At 38.5% G+C, this 22980-nt stretch overlaps 1 protein-coding gene across 5 annotated transcripts in view; it reads right to left on the reverse strand.

Moving 5' to 3' along the window:
* The window catches only part of zswim5 (zinc finger, SWIM-type containing 5), a 269540-nt gene extending 247056 nt beyond the window's left edge, over positions 1-22484 (reverse strand). For 2 of the 5 annotated variants that reach the window (XM_087990545.1, XM_087990543.1), the window contains exon 1: positions 21106-22484. In XM_087990545.1, the coding sequence (XP_087846671.1) occupies positions 21106-21658 (553 nt within the window). In that variant the 5' untranslated portion in view covers positions 21659-22484. The remainder of the gene's footprint in view (positions 1-21105) is intronic. The other 3 variants (XM_087990547.1, XM_087990546.1, XM_087990544.1) reach the window with 2 other exon arrangements.
* Between the last annotated feature and the right edge of the window lie 496 nt (positions 22485-22980).

Below are 22980 nucleotides of genomic sequence, written 5' to 3' on the forward strand. Positions count from 1 at the left end.
GAGGTAATGCTCAAATGTGACATGATTGAGGAAGTCACCAAATACACTTAGTTATTCAGGTAGCACACGAGAGATGCAGAAAATTAGGTTTAATAAGACACTCATCATTCAGCGGCAAGACGCAGTGTCCCTGGTTGCTTTAAGTATTTCCAAATTTGAATGAATTTGATCTGGATTAATGTACTCTACAATCTAATATATTTTGTGAGCAACTAACTGATCTGCAGTATCTGGTTCATCCTTCTCTCCCTTCTTAAACAATTGTATGACATTAACTACTCTCCAGTCCCAAGAAGCAGTTTTCTTGATACTTGAGGAGGACTAAATAAAATGGTCAATACTGTTAGAGACATGGTGTAAATGTGTGTGCTCATGTAGAATGGAAAACAGAGAAAAAGAGAGAGGAAAAAAAAGAAACAAGACTAAACACACCATGGTGACACGGAATGTCCATGAAGAGAGTTACAGAACACATCAAAGAGAGAGATAGCCTGCAAGAAAAAGAAAAAGCAAGAAAGCAAAGAAAAGCAAGAATATTACTGAACATGTGGAAAATACAGAAAGCAACAGAGCACAAAACGAAATAGCAAATTTTAACAAAGAAGAGTGCGGAATAGATTGAAGAATGTCATCTTTTATTTAAAATTTATGATGGCTGTGTAATAGATTCAATTTATCTAAGAATTGCTGTTGATTGCATTTCCATTCACATACAATCTCTCCACAAATATCTCCCTAATGTCTTTACTGAACACTTTTAAAAGACACTCATCAGCTACCAATTCTTTGTCTAAAATGTGGCCACAATGAGACTGCATAAAACAAAACTCCCTTATGATGATATTCTCCACTGCATTTCAAGTGAATGAGTGAAATCTGAAATCATAAAATGTCAGAATAACTTAATTAAACCTTTGATATCAGTACTGTGCAAATAAAAATACAATACTTGCACACATCACTGAAAATGTCAAATAAATAACTTCTGATAGAGTTTAATAGATTCTAATGGGTTCAAACTGGTGCGAGTAGGAAGGGGAAGGAATGGAAGGTTGTACATACTGGAATTGCTGAATGATTCAATTTTACAATTTAAATAAATTTGTTTCCTTAAGTCTTTCAAATAAAAGTATCAAGGGATTGCACAAAACTCCACAGCCAACTTCAGCTCTAATGACTCCAGTCTGAGCTTTCAGCAGGGCTTATAACTGATGACAAAATCAATAATTTCAGTTTTAGCACAAAGAGTCAGAGAGATGCACAGCACGGAAAGAGACCCTTCAGTCCAACTCGTCCATACGAACCAGATATCCTAACCTAATCTAGTTCTATTTGCCAGTACTTGGCCAAAATCCCTCCAAACACTTCCTATTCATATACCCATCGGATGCCTTTTAAATGTTGTAACTGTATTAGCCTCCACCACTTCCTCTGGCAGCTCATTCCATACACACACCACCCTATTTATGAAAAGTTTGCCCCTTAGGTTCCTTCTCACTTTAAACACATGCCCTCCATTTCTGGACTCCCCCACTGCAGGGAAAAGACCTTGTCCATTTATCCTATCCATGTCCCTCACGATTTATAAACCTCTATAAGATCACCCTCAGCCTCTGACGCTCCGGAAAACAGCCCCAGCTTACTCAGCCTCTCTCTCTAGTTCAAATCCTCCAACCCTGGCAATATTCTTGTAAATTTTTTCTGAACCCTTTCAAGTTTCACAACATACTTCTGATAGGAAGGAGACGAGAATTGCACGCAATATTCCAAAGGTGGCCTAACCAATGTCCTGTACAGCTGCAACATGACCTCCCAACTCCTGTACTCAATACTCTGACCAATAAAGGAAAACATACCAAACGCCTTATTCCCTTGTAAGACTGAAATATATAGCATTTCTTAGGGGGCTGAACAGGGCAAATGTGGAGTGGCCTTTGTGGAAGAGTAGAGGACCAATGAGTTATAATTTCAGAGAAGTCACTATTTAATAATAAAGATAAGAAAGAATTTCTTCTCTCACTGGGTAGTGAATATGTGGAACTGTCAAGACTTAGTTGTTAAATATATTCAAGGCTGACGTAGATTTTTTATCAGTAAAGGGATCAAAGGTTTTTGAAGATAATGCAGAAAAGTGGAGTTATAGGTTATCAAACCAGCCCAGATCTCACTGAATGACGAAATGGATTTGACGGGCCAAATTACCTACTTCTGCTCCTGTGTCTTTTGGTTTTACCCATGATGCTTTTCTATCCCAAGATTTTCAACAGCTGGTTCTGCAATGAGGTGCAACTCACAAATAGGCTTCACTTAATGTGATGAAGTATTCTTGGTACATAAATTCAATAAGCAAAGCATTGCACAATTAAACACAGCAGAGGCGAACACTATATTGGAAATCCGTATCTGAACCATGTATCCACAACATTAAAAAAAAGTGAGAAAAGAAATTCCTGCTTTGCTAAAATATTGGCTAATGTAAGCATTAAAATGAAAAGTTATACTATTTAGTAACTTAAGAGAACGCAAGGTCCAGGATATCTAATGCAAACAATTTGGTCTTTAGAAAATTGTCACAGTGTTAAAACCCGAATTGCTGACTGACATACTACATAATCTGCATAAATATGAGTGAAACTGGTTGATGCAATTGGGGGAAGAATGAAAAAAAATGGCTTAATCAAAAACTCAACCACTAATCAGTTTGCGAACCGCATGTAGAGTAGTATGTACTGCTAATTAAGGTTAAACAAGCAGCATTTTGAGCCCATAAATATATTCATTTTGTCTCATTGCCTCCAAGCATTATTATACAGTACAGCACACACTAATGACAGCTTTCAGAGAAAGAATGGCTGTGCAATCCTCAAGATATGGATTTGCATCTCTGAAATAATACTGAGAGAACAAGGGTGATGCAGTAGGTTAGATTCAGTTTTTTCACACTTGTGATCTCACACGATTGAAAGAAACTTATTTATTTTAAATCTTCTTATGTGGCTATTGCAACTTATGTTTCAGTTACTTACACTAAGGCACTGTTCAAACATGTGGGCACAAACATAACTGAAGCTTGTTCTCTGTGCTGTGCCACATGACTGATTGTGACAATGCTAACTAAAAGCCAATATGCCAGAACAGAATCTTTCCCTGTGGCTTGGTGCATGAACGAACCATGTGGATTGAACCCTAAAGGCCAGGAAGGTCCCATCTGGTGAAACCATATTGGCCTCAGAGTTCCCCAGCCAGAAGGTGGGGAGGGGGTTGTTGGAGTTTGCATATAAAATGGCGAAGGGTTTTGGCCTTCTTCATTAGCTAGTGAAGCCAGCTGGAAAAACATGTTAATAGTAGCTGAAGCTAAGGATGAAGAACTCAGTTGCAATGCCACACACAGTCAAATAACACAATGTGTCACACAGCTCAAATGCAGTACATGAAAATATATAGTAAGCTTTATCGGTGAAATAGGATGATTTTATGACTTTTTGACGTGAACAAAAAAAATCAACAAAGAAGAAAAAAATACAAAGAAGAAAGCATTTGCCTTACTATGAATTTAGCTCAAAATATCAAAATCACCCTTCGTGCGAAAAGCAATCTTTCTGCTCTCACCCAATGATTCCGACATTATGTAATCTTATTGTATCAACAGTATCTTCTGTAATACAGCAATAAAAATAATTGACAGCAATACAATACAAATATCTGTGCAAATTCACAAAAAGTAGCAACACAACTGCATAATTATCATATGATACAAGACATAAATTTATTCCTCATTGCAGTTTTAAAGAGCAAACATCATGTCCTTCAAAAAAAAACTTACAATGCAAATAATTCAGAAGTTCCTTTGTTCATTTTTCCAAACAAAGTGTTCAAAAATGTATAAATAATTAGCATTCACAGTAGGGAACTAGCTTGCTGTAACGGATGGTATCTATTTTGAACCAGGAATTAAATTTGAGTACACTACCAGTTTGAACATACTTGGGAATGAGTGCACACTGATCACCAAAATATGGCAGTCAGGTACAAAAAAAAACCTAATGGAATATTAACCTTTACAATCAAAGACAAGAACATTAAGGGGAAGTTTCTGTCGGTAGAAATGACCCCAGTCTCCCAGCTTCTTGCCATTTCAATAAATCACTTTGCTCTCATTCAAACATTTCTGTCCTGGACTGCTGCAATGACTCAATGAAGCATGGAAAATCTCAGCAGATCTGGCAGCATCTGTAAGGAGAGAAAAGAGCTGACGTTTCGAGACCAACTGACCCTTTGTCAAAGCTTTGACAAAGGGTCAGTTAGACTCAAAACGTCAGCTCTTTTCTCTCCTTACAGATGCTGCCAGACCTGCTGAGATTTTCCAGCATTTTCTCTTTTGGTTTCAAATTCCAGCATCCACAGTAATTTGTTTTCACTCAATGAAGCATAACAAGCTCAAGGAATAACACCTTGTTTTCCATTTAGACATTTTTCAGCCTCAAAAGACGAATACTGAATTCAACTTCGGGAACTGATCACTTTATTTATGAATGCCCCCTAAATTTCTTACATTCTCTTCACCCCAACCCATTTCCCCCACTGGTGTGTTATGCATCAAGTTTACTTTGCACTTCGTAGCAAGGACTAATTTTCTCTAAATAACACCTGAAGTTACACCCTTTTAATGTACTGTTCTCTTTCCCCATTATTAACAAACTTTTTTTTCCTGCTGGGCTTCTATACCATCTACCCACTTGCTCCTCCTCTGCCTCTGTCAAAAAGTATAGTCAGAAAAAAGTATTTTCCAATACTTCAGTTTTGAAGAAGGGTCATACCACACTGAAAAGTTAGCTTTGTTTTTCTCTCCCTCTATAAATGCTGCCAGACTTGCTGAGCTTCTCCAATGTTCTGTTAAGGGGAGATACTTTGCTACAGCTTCACAAAGACCTGATGAGGTTTGAGTATTGCGTACATTTCAAAATCATAGAACGACTGACCTTGTGGCCAGATTCACTCGAATGTTATATGATCCCCTTGGAAACTATAGCATTTATGTCAAGCTTTTCACAACCACTGGAGTCTCAAAGTGCACAACAGCAAATTAAATAGTTTTGAATTGCAGTCATTCTTGAAATATGAAAAATGTGATAGTCAATTTGCACATAGAAAACTCCCATAAACAGCAATGTGATAATAACAAGATAATCTATTTTTTGTGATGTCAATTGAACAATAGATATTGGCTAGAACACCAGGGACAACTTCCCTGCTCTCCTTATAAAAATCTCACGGTACCATTTTGAAGTCGAGTGTAGCTGGCGAGTAGGGATTTTAATGTCTCATTTGAAATACATCATCTACAACAGTATTAGTCCTGAGGTTCTCTGCTGGAGTGCTGACCTTGATTTTTTTGATGTTCAGCCCAGAGGTAGGATTTGATTGTTTAAACTACATGGAGAAAACACATTCACTTGGCTTGCATTCAGTAGAATGCAGATGTTTAAGGGAGTGACTTGATAGAGGTTTTAGGAGTTGTTAAAAATAAATTTATAGGGTGGGTAGAAAGAAACAATTTGACCAGGTTTGGAAGACTTAAGAACAAGGAATGATAAATCAAAAGAGGACAGAAATTTGGAGAAAAGGTTAGGAAAATTTCTTCACCCAAAGGAATTAAATTGTGGGTCTGTGTCTCACAGAAAGTGCAGTAGAATGAATAGTCAAATGCAAATGAATTCCAAACAGCAGCCCTGAGCAACCAACGTGGAGTGTGAGTTGAAGACAGAGACATGAGCTGATAAAAGGTCTTGGAGTTTAGGACTACTGGAACAAGATTAGAGTGGTGCTGGAAAAGCACAGCAAGTCAGGCAGCATCTGAAAATCGACGTTTCGGGCAAAAGCCCTTCATCAGGAATGAGGCAGGGAGCCTCTGGGGACGGGGGGGGGGGGGGCGAGGGGGGGGGGGGGGGGGGGGAGGACGGGGGCGGCTGGGGGAGAAGGTAACTAAGGGTGGATGGAGGTGGGGATGAAGGTGATAGGTTGGAGAGGAGGGTGGAGCAGAAGATGAGGCGTTCTTCCTCCAGGCGTCAGATGGTGAGGAAGTGGCGGTGGAGGAGGCCCTGGACCTGTATGTCCTCAGCAGAGTGGGGGGCTTGAAATGTTTGGTCACAGGGTGGCGGGGTTGATTGGTGCAGGTATCCCAGAGATCATCTTCTGCCTAGGCACACTTCAACCCCAGGGCATCAATGTGGACTTTACCAGTTTTCTCATTTCCCCTCCCCCACCTTACCCCAATTCCAACCTGCCAGCTCAGCACCATCCTCATGACCTGTCCTACCTGCCAATCTTCCTTCTCACCTATCCGCTCTACCCTTCTCTCTGACCTAGTCACCTTCATCCCACCTCCATCCACCTATTGCACTCTTAGCTACTTTCTCCCCAGCCCCACACTCCCTCCCATTTACCTCTCCACCCCTGGGACTCCCTGCCTCATTCCTGATGAAGGGATTTTGCCTGAAACGTCGATTTTCCTGCTTCTCGGATGCTGCCTGACCTGCTGTGCTTTTCCAGCACCACTCTAATCTTGACTCTGATCTCCAGCATCTGCAGTCCTCATTTTTGCCTACTGGGACAAGCTCACTGAGGGACTGAGAATCAATGGAGGACAGTGAAAATATAGCCAAGTGAGGCTCTTAAAAGAAAAAACAAGGTGTTATAAGTTGCATTTTTGGCAAGGTGGAGTTTCCTTTTTTTTTGAGGGTGATGGGTGGAAAGGTTATGAGGATGGCATTAGAGAAAAATAATCGAGGAGGTAACAAAAGAATAGAAAATTGATTTGAAGTTTAGGCCTGTAAGAGGTCAACCAGGAAGAAAATATTTTGGAATGCATTACTTAAGCTTGGCTAAGTAGCAAGATGCTGTGGGATGGTGAAGGAAGAGATAATCAAATCACTATTTTTTATGATTTATATGAAGAGCTTTTTTCTATTATTATTTCATACATCCATACGTCTTGCTTCCATGAAATAAATAGTTTGACAATTATAAAAAATGAAAAAAGGGGAAATTTCAGCAGATATGATTAGATTAGTTGAGAAACAAAAATTCCATCTTTAGTCAGATTTAAGTATCAAGGAGAGAAAGGAGAATGAGAGGTGAAGAGTCAAGCTGAGCAGAATTTTTTTATCTTCTAAAGTGTACATGATAAAATTAAAAATTACTTTTAGCATCTGAGCAACTTTACAATTATTGCATTGCTTGTTTCAGTGTCATTAGAAAATTTTAAATCTAGCCGACTCAAGTAAATGGTAATAAGTTTATGACCTCTCTGTTCATGTTAAATCAGCTTTTCTCTGCAATCAAGTTCAACAGTACTGATTCAAATATTTTCCCTAATGAAGTTAACAGCATGATCGATCACCCAGCTCTAATCAACCACATGCGTATACGTTAATAGTACAGCATTAGAACTATTCTGTTTTTACAATTTGCTCATTTTCTGTTTTCCTAAAGTCATTGTCTCTTTGCTGAGAAATGATTCCACGAGCACCACAGCCCAAAGCTATTTGCTCCACATGGCAGTTAGTCATGCATAAGCATTAATGGGGAGAACGGTATGGCTGTTGACCCCAGGTCCTTCACAACCAAGTCTCATCCTCTCCTTGCCAGACCTCCCATTGTTCAGGGATAGCTTATTTCCACAGCTCAACCCAGAGACAGCACAGTAATTGTAGCTTTACAATCCCTGTTTAGCTAACTCAGCAAGGAAATGGAATAGAGCATGGTCCTTCCGGGGTTTCATGTACTTCAGCTACTCAACACTGAAGTATTGAAAAAGAAAAAAACTGTCACACAGTTAAATCTTTAGATAAGAAGAAGATGTCAAAAGTTAAATTTATTAAAAAGGCATGGAGGTCTTATGGCTCAATAGGTGGGGCACCTGCCTGTAAGCCAGATGTTCCAGGCGGAAATTCTGCCGCCAGACCTGTTGGTCATGTGATCGCCATGGTGTGGCAGATTAAGAATGAATCTGTTATTCCATCCAATGTGTCCCTCGCAGGAGGGGGAGGGATTTCTGTTCAGCCATTACCGACAAGATGCCCTAGCAGTGGCATTGGCATATAGCAAAATTACCTCACGTTAAAGCATGAAGGAAACTACATCCTGCAAAGGACAAACAGCTGAACATGGTGGAAAAGAATGCAGAATTGAATACAAAGGATATGGTGACAGAAAAGTTCAAATGTAATCTACTGTGAACAAATAATTTGCAACATCCTATGCTGAATGCCGCTGAGGTGTACAACAATTTGGCTTAGCTAATCCAAAGTAATTTAGTTTGTTTAAAAAAGTACTCTTAAAGAGTGGCCTTATTATTACTTAAATACAGAGTAACTTCAACAATGTAGTTCCCAAAATCATTTATTCAGACAGTTTGCAAAACATGCTAGTATTACAACACCCTAAATTCTCCCTGCATTGAAGAATTCTCATCTTGTATTCTTTTTCTTATCACCCCATAGAAACAGTCTACTTTCAAACTACATATTTACCAGAGACTCAAGCTAAAATGCACTGAAAGAGAGACTGGGCATCATAAATGAGGTAATCACCTTAACCAATTAAACATTTTCAAAGTCTTGAATAACATGCAGCAAGAGGATACAAGTTTTGTACAGTATCTGTGATTTGACAGTAATTTGGAATCATTATGATGTTTAGTGTAGTAAAGTGTGGGATTCACAAAATGATTTCATGCCTCAAATGTCTGATAATTCTCAGGATTGACCTTTGACATGCAAGGTTTTATTCGCTCTCAGACAAGCCAATCATATGAACACACAGCATCTTTGAGATTCGATTCCAATTCTTAATCATCTTCTACATTTTAGAAGATGACACAAATAGTTAGATATTGAGAAGAAGCAAGCTCATAACATTTACAACCGTAGTAAGAACACTTGTTAACTGCTAGTTCCTTGGTGCGCAAAGGAAAAATATTTTGAAAAGGTTATTTTTTGTGCATGCTTTTTGTATTTTAGTATCCAATTCTTAATAGTAAGGATTTAAGTTTAGTAGCAGAAAAGGCATTACTGAAACTGAGGCATCTTAAAAAGTTGGTTATGTTACTTTAAGAGGTTAACAGCTAGAAAGGTGTGGGTCACAGTGCCAGAGACCCGGGCTTAATTCCCACCTCAGGCAACTGTCTATGTGGAGTTTGCTCATTCTCCCAGTGTCTGCGTGGGTTTCCTCCGGGTACTCTGGTTTCTTCCCACGGTCCAAAAATATGCAGGTTAGGTGAATTGGCCATGCTAACTTGCCCATAGTGTTAGGTGAAGGGGTAAATGTAGGGGAATGGGTCTGGGTAGGTTGCTCTTCGGAGAGTCTGGGTGGACTTGTTGGGCCAAAGGGCCTGTTTCCACACTGTATGCAATCTAAAAAAATGTAAGTAATCTAAAGGTCATTACTAGACTGCAGACATGGTGCTTACATGACTTGAGAGGATCCAGAGAAATTGTTTTGTAATGGGATTTGAATCTAAATTAGTTTTAAAAAAAGCATTCAGTAAACTCAAAGAATAAATTGTAAATGAAGGTTAATTAACCTAAAAGTCAGGATAAGGATAGTTCAGAGTAGGCTACATCATCACAGAGTTAAGTGGAAATTAGGAAGATTTCCCTGGTTACATTTTATCGGGTGTTTACTAGGAGAAGTGAGCGTAGTTTGAAGCTGGGAGAGTGCTGGGCAGAGAAGCACTTCAGTCCCAGGGGACTTCATACTATGGAAAAGGGTTAGGGCTTAGAAGAAGCCCTGGGAATCACTAATGGTTCAGAGCAGCTGAAATTGGGTGGAAGAAGCCCACAGCATTACTTACTTGATATAGCTGTTAATGATTGAAGCTTAGAGAAATTCAACAGCAGCTCAGTGAAACTGGCTGGAATTTTGCTGGTAATTAGATCTTTGGGAACATCCTCAAGAGTCCTGATGAACTTTGTCTCAAGGTGACCAACCAAGAAGCGATGGTTGTTGAACCAGTCCAAATCAGAGAGGCTTTCATGGTGATCCAGTTTCAGATCTTTGAAACTGAAGTATTGGAATCTCTTGCAAAGCAGACAGTTTTAGTGAGATTTGATGACTGAACGTTTGGGTTAGATCTATGTTATTGGCCGAAATGATCAATCATCGTTTGTTAGTTAATTCCTATTTACCTTATGTTAATCCTGAACGTTATATGCAAGCTGCACATGTAGTATTTGGTTTAGAATCATACCTTGTTCAGTATATCTATTTAGTCATAATCTTAATGTCTATGTTGTTCAAGCTTGTACAGTAATTCTTTTGGCATTTGAATTCCACATTGAAATCCTGCTACATACTCTCTTATCTTTGATTCTTTCCCACATTACTTTCTTTAAAGGATTATGGTCAAAGTCAGAACATTTCTGATGGAAGGATTATGCCTGAAAGCTTGACTCTCCTGCTCCTCAGATGCTGTCTGACCTGCTAAGCTTTTTCCAGCACCTCACTTTTCGACTCAGATCATAATGATCCAACTTGCCCATTATTCTCATATATTGGGGGCTCGTCCAGGATCACAACAACTCAAACGCTAACTACACCCCTGCAGAATCTAGTGTTTTCACAAGAAGGTACAAGATTAGATGAAAGAAACTGCATTCTGCATTTGTGACTACACTTAAATAAAATAATATTTTAAAATTAAATTTCAAGCTGCACTTTGTGGATTGGCTGGAAAAAGCACATATTCCCTGTTACTTATTCTTTCTTGAACAAATAGTGATGCTTTACAACCATACAAAAGAAGATCCAGCTACAAATTATCTGTTATATAAGGAAGCTTAATGCACAGAGTTAGTATGTCAACTAACACTGTATGAAAATGCAAATTTACTCTAGCTATAGAAATTCAAACAAGACAATTCAGGTGATCTATTCGCCAGGAATACACTGTTTTAGAAATTTAGTTAACAATGAAGCCAACTTCCTGTACAAAATGCATGCGGTTTCTTTCATTTATCCATGGCCAAATCATCCATCTCTAAGTTATTTGACTAAAGACAATACTCTCCAAAATATTTGGGTCAAGGCTGAACAAAATCCCACTGTCTGCAGCACTGAACCTACCCATTGGCCGTTGTCAGGACTCATTAATGGACAGCTACAGACAGAGGATCAAATGCATCCTGTATGTGACAGCTGATCCGCTGTGGATTATTCACATAATTTAATGGCCATACGCAGCATGGGGTACAGCTGTCATGCATGAGAACAAGAATCTGTTTTAGAAACCCAAATCAAATTAAAACATACATAAAATATTAATATCTAAGAACATTGTGGCATGAAACAGGACTATGGGAAAGGAGGATCATTTCTTTTTTAAATATTTGCTTCAAGTTTATTTTCATAAAAACACAAGCACACTGTAAACAAAGCATAGATGCAAATCCTACTGTATGTTTTAGAAGAAAGCCTTAAGCTTCTACCGACGAACATTCAACTAACCACCAAACTCAGAAGAACAGACAACTGGGCTCTGCATGTGTTTTACTGTAAATACAGTATGGATTTATTGCAATGCACATAACATAGCTAAAGTTGTATTTGCCAATCCACAGCTGATTTTAAAAGGTGCTGAGCAGATACGAATTTTAATTAGTCCTGGGCTAGGAATCCCAAAATTGAAGGGGAAAGTCATACAACTCAATATTTCTTCTGCAAACTTTGTCCACTCCCTGCACCCAGGCATATATTCAAATATGGCTGCACACAGAGTAGAAAATGTGTTGCGGGAAAAGCGCAGCAGGTCAGGCAGCATCCAAGAGCAGGAGAATCGACGTTTCGGGCATGAGCCCTTCTTCAGGAAGGCACACAGAGTAGTCAACATTACCAGTGCAAAGATGTTATTGTGACCCAGAATTTTTGGAAACTAATAACAAATCAACAACAAAGACTGGCATAGTGCTGTGTTTTGGCACAAAAGATCTTGGATGTTTAGCCATAAATGGTGACCTCCACTGATTTTTCTGTGAGGTATAATATTATAAATCTTACCTGATAATTCTGTGAGGTCTATACCAAAACCCTCTGTCACACAATAAGATACTTCCAATCTATACAAAAGTGCAAATTTGCTGAATTTCTGCCAGCTCAGAGCTACATTTTTGGACGGCACAGAATATTGTATTATTTCTTCTAATTAGAACCGAAACCAACTTTCTATACTTTTATGGCACCAGAATTATTCTCATTAAAATTTTAATTTTAAAAACTTCTACAACTATTTTCTTTAGCATCACCTAATTTACATAAATTATGTTTGATTGCTTCAAAACTTAATTTTTCATTTATAAAGATGATCTTCAACATGGAGGCTGTTTCAAACTATGACACTTTCCTGAGACTCTTAAACATGAAGATTTTCATTTCTTTAATACATTTTGCTGTATTCAAATTTTTTTGAATATTCCATTGCAAATCATTGATGTAAATATTGGTACAATCTAGATACAATTTTTACTAGCATTTCCACTTAAAGAAATTTAGGCCTGCATTTTTAAATTTCACAGAAAGTATAGCAATTTTTGTAACAATCAAAGCAGTGCAACAAATCAGCTTCCAAATAGCGATGTGAACTCCACAAAAAAAACTACCTAGTACAAATTATTATAACTAAGCCGAAATATTTTTTGATTAGGATTACTTACAGTGTGGAAACAGGCCCTTTGCCCCAACAAGTCCACACCGACCCTCCAAAGAGTAACCCACCCAGACCCATTCCCCTACATTTACCCCTTCACCTAACAAGACGGGCAATTTAGCATGGCCAATTCACCTAACCTGCACAATTTTGGACTGTGGGAGGAAACCGGAGCACCGAGGAAACCCACTCAGACACGGGGAGAATGTGCAAACTCATTCAATATTCCCTTACGCCAGCCAAATTCAGGTAGAAACAAGAGTAAAATTGTTAACAAACAAATTACTTTTGTGCCAAAACATTAGTCTGGACAAACAGCTGAATTAACTCAAACAACTTTGACTACTATCAGTGGTATAGCATTGAACGAGCACTGTTAACCACACTCTCCTCTCTGAGAACTTTGTCCACATGACAGAGGCAGATGAAGCACGTCACATTAATGCTGCACAACAATGCAGACAGAATGAAAAAGTGCATATCAGGAGATCAAAGTGCGTACATCACAACAAGAGTACGATATCCAGATTTCAATATTTTAAAGTTTCATCCAGTTTACTCCTGCTTTTAAACTAATCCTATAGGTTGAGGAAAGTCATGGCGTTGAGCCTTAATCATTACTCTCAACAGTTTTTTGCAACTTAAGTACAAATGACATATAGGAAGATTTGTTTCTCTTTAATCTAATTACTGCATGTATTCTACGAAAAACCTAGCACAATGACATTTTTAAAGTTGTATTTTTTTCATTTGCATATGGAATGTGAGGTATCACGGCTAACGCCCACTTTAAAATCTTGTGTAGGTTTTCTGTTTTAAATGAGTATTGACATCATCACTTTGGAGATTGAGGATGCCAGACACCACAGGCCTGGTTCCCCAGTGTTCTGTCCCCAGACACTGTATTACCATTGAAAAACAAATACCTTCACACACATGGAATTATTCACTGTTTTAAAATGTCAAGACTCAATCATGGCAACAGGCTTCAGCAAAAGTCATGTTTTGAGTGAAAGTCAGTAGGATAGAGCTACCACTCTGTTAAAAATCAATTAATGTAATAAGTACATTAATTATTATGTGCATGTTTATCCCTTTAACCTAAATAAAATGATGGCACCGGTATGAAAAAAGTACTTTATTTCCATACTAAAGGTTAAAAAGACGCAGAGTACTGGCCAATGTTCCAATTCCCCATGACAAATAGCAAATTATTTCTCCATATACTGACAACATGAGTTATTAATCCTGCAGCACAAACATTACTAAGCATCAAGACCAAGTAAACCAAATTTTGAAGTATGCTTTTATATCTGAAACCACCAAAACAATTTTAATAAATAGACTGTCTTCCTTTCAAAAGTATTCAGATAACAATGACAAACCATTAGAATTTTATTATCAGTATCCTTGATTTATTAATGTTTTTAAATCACTGATATAGGAGTTGTGCACTCAGCCCCTCAGGTCTCCTCCTGTATTCAATTTGATTTGCATGGCATTTCCATTTTTCTGCCTTTGCTTCATAATGCTCAATTCCCCAAATCCAAGAAAAATCTCTCGCTCTTCAAAACTCAACATTCCATTAACCTCTTTGTGGACAAAGTGTACCAATTTTTTACTCTCCTTTGTGTGAACAAGTATTTCCTGATTATGTTTTTCAGCATAACTAAATAGTTTTAAGATGATGCTGTCCCCTTGTTCCCAATTTTCTTGCCACCAGTCTTCTAACAAAATCTTCTAGCCAACTCAATCAGACCACCCACCAGTCTCCTATACTCAAGGTAAACACAATCAAAATATCTGCATACTTTAGTTCTGGTCATAACTGCCAGTATCTATTGTTCTCTTACGACAAATATTATGTTGATGCAATATTGAACAGAGTCAGTTGTTCACATGAAATCTAAATGAGCCCCGTTTTCAAAGTGCATTTAGAACGATGTGCAACCTAAGTAACCAATTCTACGTTAAAACAACGCAGTCTATGTAACAGAATTGTTAACCTTATATGCTCTTACTATCTTAAACCGGATAAACTATTGTTAGCAGTTTTATACTGCTTCTTTAAAAATAATGTTACCATTTTGGTACTCCCAATAGGCCATTGGCTAAATGGACTGCCTATTGTGATGCTGAGTCATACAGACAATAAAACATGCCAAATTCGATCAGTGGTCTGTGGTGGATTAGCTTTTAGCTGGGTTGTGATTGGGTCCAACAACTGTCCTCGGTGTGCCTGGGTATGGAAGATGTATTGGAAATAGCAGCCAGGTTTCCTAATCCGCATGACTAACCAGTGACCCCTGCTGGGAATGTATGTCTACGCAGACATGAACTTAGTTGTAATTCTCCAATTGTCTTGCTGATATTCACTAGGCTCAAATGAACAATGGCAATCACCAAGACATTTTGTTTAGAAAGCGCTATAATTGATGTTGTTTTAATTAAATTGTAAAAAAAAAGGTTAAATTAGGAAGCATCTTATTCCAATATTAAGCCTTTTCAATATCAAAGCAAATGCTTCAAATCCTTCAAAAAGAGACAAAACATGTTTCCTACATTCTAGAGAAATTAGAACAAAAGATATTTCTTCACATGTGAAAAATATTTGCTCTTGATATGAATTTACATTTTTACACAAACACTAATGATGTGAGGCAGCCGTACCTAAACAAAAAGCTAGTTTTGTTTTTTCAAATCAGACTGAATCCTTTTACTCATTTTATTTATCTAAATGAGATTCAGTTTGAATGATGTCTCTCAAACTCATCCCATTGACTGTTCAATCCTACCTCCAGCTGCAAGTTTGATTTAATTTCCCAGTTTTTAGTTTTTCTCCTTCCCCCACACTTTGCATTTTTATGCAATTACAATGTAATGCAGCATTGCCCAAACATTAAAGACTTTGAATTAATTTCTGTTCTTCTACAGTCCTCATTGCAAACAACAAAGCAGCTTTTATTTTAGGCAATTTGCTACTGTTTTAAGTTCACTGCATAATTCTTCACTCAAAACATCAAGCAGTCACCTCTCTCCAGCCCCTCTTACACAATCAATACATCCTCTGATTTGCTGAGACTGGTCATGCTCAGAAAGCATGCCTATCTGGAAGTGAAAGCACAGGCACAGCAAACGAATCTTTCTATCGAGGGCTATACTATTCAATACAATGAATCATGATCAAGATAGCATTGTTTCTCCTACAGGTTTACGTTACATCATCTTAGTCTTGGCTGTCCAACATTTTCATTTGGATAATTGTTAACTCAACTGAACTACAGATAGCAAACATCGTTCACCAATTTTAACCACAATATAATCAAAACTTGCTTGGTAGCTATTCAACGGGATGACCAAACACAAATGTTAACTTAAATTTTGTTTACTAATTTCAAGGGACAGCCGGCATACAGTGCACTTCCAAACTTTTGTCTCAAACAACTGAATTCACTCAACTCAATCTTGTCTAAAGCACTGGAGCAGAATTTCATTTTTGGGTACATGAAGTCTTTCTGAACTGACAAAATCCAGCAATCAGAATCTTAAAATTCTTACATACATTCAACAGCAGTTTTATTCTTACAATTGAAAATGTAGTTGCCATGAAAAGCAAGCAGATTTATTCAGAGTCCACCAGCTGAGTGCTAGCTAATTTTAAATAATTGAAATTGACTTAATTCCATGATCGTTTTATAGTTTATTTGCACAGTATTTAGTTTCCAAGTAAATTAACACCTTTAATATTTCAATAAAGGTGGCTAGTAGTGACCTTGAATCTAAAAAAGATTTAATCTAAATAACTTCTTAAAGACCCACAAACAGGGACAATGAGCAGAAACTCGCCACAGTGATTTATTTCATTTGAGGCTGGCATCGATTTTGAGGATAGGTCTAGCCTCCACAATATGCTTAATAAACCAGCACGAAAATAGTTCATAATCACGATTTGTCCTCAACATTCCTCAAATGGGTGCTGGTTTAGTCGATGTCAGGCAAGGCACTCCTATAAATAAAGCTGCAATCTAGCAGAAACTTCAGGATACCACATCCAAATGTATCTTGTACATATTCTAGTAATTCAAGTCATCACTACACTTCCCAGATGGAGGACTGCAATAGATAAACCGGATGTTTACCGTAAGATGATAAAAGATGGCTATAGAGGTCATCCAGAGAAATTTAAGTAAAGCAAGACCTTTCCAGCACTTCAATACAAAATATGTTACAGCAAACTAAATTGTCTACTTTATACAGTAATCCAATGTAGTCCAAAAATATCAAAAATTGAGATCAATACGTTTATTTTAAGCAACTGTAAAATCTCTGAAGACAGAAGCAGTCATGAGCATGTGGCTGAAATTTAAATCTGTAGGACTTACTTTGTTCAAAATTAATAAAGCATCCCAACGCTACCAGCAATACAGGAATGTTTTATTACACACCTTCACTGCAGACTGTGACAAAAAGGAACTCATTCCAAACATTTGTAAATGTCTCTGAATAATATTGTATTAGAATAACAATTCAAGTCTAAAATGTCAAAATCCTGAAGTTAAATTGACTTCATTCTGGTGGCTTGCAGCTCCCCTCTTTTTCAAATTTACTGAGCTTCATGGATTATCATCAACAATTTTATCTTTCGCTTCTCCCTCTCACACCTGCTTGGTTAATGTTATTATAGATTGTATATTTTCCCTACCAACACACCTGAAAGAGATTCTTGAAGTACTAAAACCTTTTGCTAACAGAAAATATCTTCAGCTTTTGAAGTTTTGGCTTCTACAAAGAGCTTCAAAATTATTTTCTTGAAATTTAAAATCTGAGATTAATTCAATGTTTTAAATATATAGAACCAAAGAATGTTGGTTAATGCACAGAATAATTTATGCATATATATGATCTTCAAATGAAACTAATAAATTTAAATCTTATGTAGAAATGCATTGCTTCAAAACTGGAGCATTTCACATCTCTAACTGTTTAATACTGTAAATCATTCATAATTTGGTCAATTCAAAATTAATCTCATTTCTGCATGCTCAAATTTACTAAATAATTTGTATAATATTTGCATTTCATAGTTGTAACTATTGGAACATAGACAATAAGAATGACTTTCTCTAACTGTGAAGAATGTTCAATTGAACTATTCTGAAAACTAACGAGAGAAATAAATAGCACATTGGCTAACGTACTCTGAGAAATCTGATGGCTGTCAATGAAGTACATTTGAACTGTGATCATGATTGTAATAGAAGATAAAAAGCTACTCTCTGGAGGAAGTTTCTCAAACCCATCTTGCACAGAAAAAATTCTGTAATATTTTGATTCAGAATGCAGATTCTGGACTAGAACTTAGCACAAGCTAAACCACTAATCAAAAAAAACTTCTATAATAGCATAAACCACTAGCTAAAACATAATTTAGTTTCCAAATGCTTAGCATGGAAATATTTACCAATTAAAATTTTGTTTACACAAAACAAATTCCTTCGATGGCTCAACAAGTTCACTCAGTATGCAGCTATGTCATGTAGATCAACCTCCCACATTCAATCTACAGCTTTCAGAGTGTTAGCTGAACTCAGCCAGGGCACCAGTAACAGCACTTCAACCAGATCCTGTACCCCTAGGATAGGCAAGGGAAAAATCAACCTGGTGTGCCCCTTCTCATCGCTTTTCAATGATCACTACTGGATGTGTGTGACCACTGAGGTCTAACTATATCCTCCACTCACTTGCAGTAAAATGCTTTGCAAATTCAAGGATAATACATGGCCACTTTGAGAGATACTGAAGATCGAGCAGTTTCTCAACAGTGATGCAAATGCAACAGATTCATATTCCTAACAAAGGGGAAGGAGTGAAAACGATGGAAAAGATTATTCCTAAAACCAATTTTTAATGCGCATATCCCAAGGAAAAATGTAAATAAAAAATGTAAAGGCATTTGCCAAAATATTAGCTTTTAATATTTCAAGGGCAAACAGCTTAATGTAGTTAACTATTCATCGATTTCTATTTATAAATAATTTATGTAGCCAAAACAATCAGGTGCATGTGCAAACAGGTTTCTTACCAAACTAAGAAGAAAAATGTTTTTTCAGTATTCATTTATAGTATCTGGAAAATAAACACAAATGCTCTTCCTTCAGCAAAAAAAAAGCAATGCTGTCAAACATTTTTAAAAAGCCTTTTGGATATGTTTTGAGCGAGCAGCCTTCCTAAAATTAAAGATTATGTGAATATTATAATTTGAATATTACCAGGAAAATAAGTCCATAGAATCGTCACCTACAAGAATTGAACTATTGCTTATTGGCATTACAAATCTGGGAATTCGTATTGCAATTGCAATAGCAGTAATGATTTACTTTATAGCCATACTTCAAATTAAATAAAGCCTTAGAAAAGAAATGGTTAGAGCAGGAGTTTGTAAGCCAAAATATTCTTTAAATTGAAACTTCTTGTTTAAATATAGACACCTTTCTGTATAATAGTAATTGTCTCCCACCTCCAAATCTGATTCCTTTGCTATATTGGAAAATTGGCCACTCGCACGCAAATGCCCATTCGATTACGAGACCTCTACACTAACTGATCACAAATTAAACTACCGGGGGAAAAAAAAAGCTTTAATTTTCTCCTCCCGAATCTTTGCAGTGCGTGAAACGCACCCTTGCAATACTCAAATAATGCATCCTTTCATTTGTCAACGTACTTCCATACAGCTGTCCAACCTGGAACTTCAGGTGATAAGCGCCACCGAGCGACCTTGCTTCACGGAAGCGCAAGAGCCGAATAAAGTAGCCGAGCCCATTGGCGAAGTGTCAGGCGGACTCCGCAGCAATGAGACTCAGATTCCAAACACAAATGACGATTCTTAGCGAAAAACAAAACAAATGCAAACATCTCTGTCTCCTCCTTCATCTAGTTCCTGCTGTCTGATTCATAATATATTAATTTTTTTTAAAGTTAGGGCAGTGCACAAGTGCAAACTTGCAGAAATTATGCAGTTCCAGTCAAGTTGTTTCACCTCTCAGAAGGTTCAAACATCACTCGGATGTTTTCCAAGGCAGTTTTCAATACAAGAGCATGGAATGCAAGGAACGACTTATTGTTAAAATTGCAGAGAAGCTCATAGGTAAAGTTCTTATAAATAAAAAGTATTATCTCAAACGAGGTCGTCTAGCCATTTAAAATATTTACGTTTCTGATAGAGCTCACGTAAAAACGGGAAATTATTAAATCAAACCAGGCAACTGTAAGAAAAAAGTGGAATGCCTTGGGTATGTGTCATCTCAGGATTTATCCATTTGCTCGGTTCCCTACCATCAATGAGAATCAGAAGAAAAATGAAAAAACCAAGGCCAAATTCGCTTTTGGAAAAATGTAAATACTTTACTGAGAAACGCAACAAAACATTAAAAATGACAAGATTATCGGTCCGTAATCATAAAATGAAAATAGATCAACTTGACTGTGAGACAAATTCGAAACAAATGGTCAACGTTATTTGACCACCCTTCTCCTCTTTGCACCCCCACCCACCTTTTCCTTGGCATCATTATAGAGAAAGAAATGATCCTTATGAAAATTGCCATGCTCCCTTCCGTTTCCTTTTATTCCTGGTTTCGCTCTACTGGTTAGTGGTCATTTCCAGAAAAAAAAACTCGAAGCGTTACCTCTCTCCAAAAAATTGATACACTGTAAAGTCGTGACTATCAGCCTTCCCCGGCCAAAATGTTAATAACTATCGCCATTTGAACTTGTCCTGTTTATGGGCGTAAATGCCGGATTGGCATTTCCCCCTCTAGTCAAGAACATTCCTGACAGACAATTTACAGCGTTATCCTTTTTGACAGTTCGACACAATTTAAATCACTGCAGATTATGTTTTGTTTTCGTTTACGCGAGAGAAAACAGCGAGCTACATTTTTTGTTCGTCTTCTCCAAGCTGTAATCTGAACAAGCAAAGAAAAAAAATGTCCATGACTTTATCTAAATTATGGCACACACCTTTCCCTGGGACCACAGCGTCGCTTTTATTTATCTCTCCGCCCTCTTCTAACCCTAAATCAACACCCCCTCCCTTCAAAGCCACTCTTCCCACGATTTAAAAAAAAACACAGCGACATCGACAAAGGCTATAAATACATCCTTTTGTGGCATCAAACGTCAGACTGTTTCGTCTTAATTTTCCTCAACTCAGCCAAAGCTGCAAAGCTAATTTCTACGGAAAAAAAAACTATTCAAATGTTGAGAGGTAAAAGTAGGATTTGTTTTGCAGACAGTTGAAAAACATTCTCCGGAGTGGCAATGCAAACGGAAGTGTCACTGGACCGAATCCATTTTTGTGGTGATGGTATAATTTTTTTCTTTTTTTTTGAAATCTCACTCACCTACTTGAAGAACATTTTCCACGCAACCGCTCTCCAGCAGTTTAATACCTCTCCTGAACGGGAGGCGATTCTCATCGTCCCCGGGCACGGCTGCACCTCCTGCCGCGGCGGCGGCTGCCGTCTCCTCAGGAGAGTAGTAGTTAAAGGATGAGTACATGCAGATCTCCCTCTCGTTCCTGGGGAAAGACCAGTAAACAATTCGTCTCTGGACGGGCTCGGGGATGCGGGAGAAACGTTCTTCCACTTGCTGAAAGGGCCACTTCTCCGCCACCATTTTAGCGCTGGCATCCAGGAGAGACTCCGGCTGGTGCGTTCTCCCAGTCGGTGCGGGTTTCTGGGACGATCTGGAAGCGGGGAAGGGCCGGGAACAGAGACGCTTTGCCGTCAGCTGAGCTCTCTCCTCCGCCATGCTGGCCCACAGTATCGAGAAGGGAAAGTATCCACCAGCAGCCCGCACCGCTACAATGTTGCTTCTTTTTATTAACACAGCATTCGAAACCTCCACACTCCGCACAGCGCAACCAAACCTCCCCGCCCCCCTCCTTGTCCTCATTGGCCACAGCTGACTAGCCCAACTGCCTTTCCGCCCCTCTATTGGCAGTTGTGGCCGTCAATCAGACCGGAATGACGGCTGGCACGTTTCTCCTGTGTTACGTCCGTGGGGACTGTCCCCGCCCCTTCCTCGGTTCGATTGGTCACTCGCCCCGTCAATCGGGACTCGTCACAATCATGGAATTTTGGTGTGCGGCCCTTCCATGCCATATAAGGAACGTGTGTCTGAATAGGGAGCCGGCTGTCACGCGGTCCGAGGTCATGCCGCACAAAGAGCCGCCGCCGGGCTGGGCGCCTTAGGTTCCAACCCCCTCCCCCCGTCTGGGATGCGTGACAAGTCGGGAGCAGGGGAAATCCTGGCGCCTGCTCGCTTTCTGCTTGATGTGTGACCTCTCGAGGTTTAACGCTTAAGTGATGTTCCAGCCACAGAACGCCCGTCCGCACTCTGACTTATAAGTCGGATGGTCGTCAGTTTAAAAAATCCCGACAGTCGGGATGGACTGCTGCCTTGACGGAGATACTATTTTTGTTTTCGGATGAATGATCGAGATTCTGCTTGTCCTATAACATTCTCATAAAAGAGATCTCGTGGCATGGAAGAACCTTGGAGTTATCCCTGCTGTCTTAATCAATATTCATCCCTCAATCAACTTTAGAAGTTTTTTTCGTCATTTCTTAACAAGTTAGGAGCACATTACGCAAGTTGGCTATTGTTTTCAACTGTAATTAAACTCCAAATGTACTTAATTGGCTGTAAAGAAGTTTGGGTTATCCGAAGCTTGTCAAAGATGCACTTTATTGTAGCATTTATCATTCCTTACTGAATTAGGACAGCACGGTTGCTCAGTGGTGACCACTACTGCCTCACAGCGCTCGGGTTCGACTCTAGCCTTGGGTGGCAGTCTTGTATGGGGTTTGCACGTTCTCGCTAAGTCCACATGAGTTTCCTCCCACTGTCCAAACAGGTGCAGTCTGGGCTGATTGGCCAAGGGAATTACAGGGTTAGGGTAGAGTGATGTGTTTGGGTGGGATGCTCTTTGGAGGGTGGCTATGGCCTGAATGGCCTGTTTTCACACTAGGGAATCAATGAATTAGCATGTTAAAATTTGAATTTTTTTAAAGTTTTAATTTTCAAACTTGGCATATTTTTCTTGTATCACACCATGTATTTATTTCTTTGAGTATTCTATGTTTGCCCTGCCCCAACTGTTGTGCTTAAATGCAGATTTAGAGATTTGTTTTATGTTGGAGGAAATTACTTAGCAACAACTTGGGGGAAAAAAATGCAGAATGTCTTCTTTTTGGGGGGCCAACATTTAAATC

Source organism: Chiloscyllium plagiosum, unplaced genomic scaffold, assembly GCF_037043375.1.
Source record: "Chiloscyllium plagiosum isolate Xiang-an unplaced genomic scaffold, Cpla_swu_hap1 HiC_scaffold_9, whole genome shotgun sequence".
Taxonomy (NCBI): Eukaryota; Metazoa; Chordata; class Chondrichthyes; order Orectolobiformes; family Hemiscylliidae; genus Chiloscyllium; species Chiloscyllium plagiosum.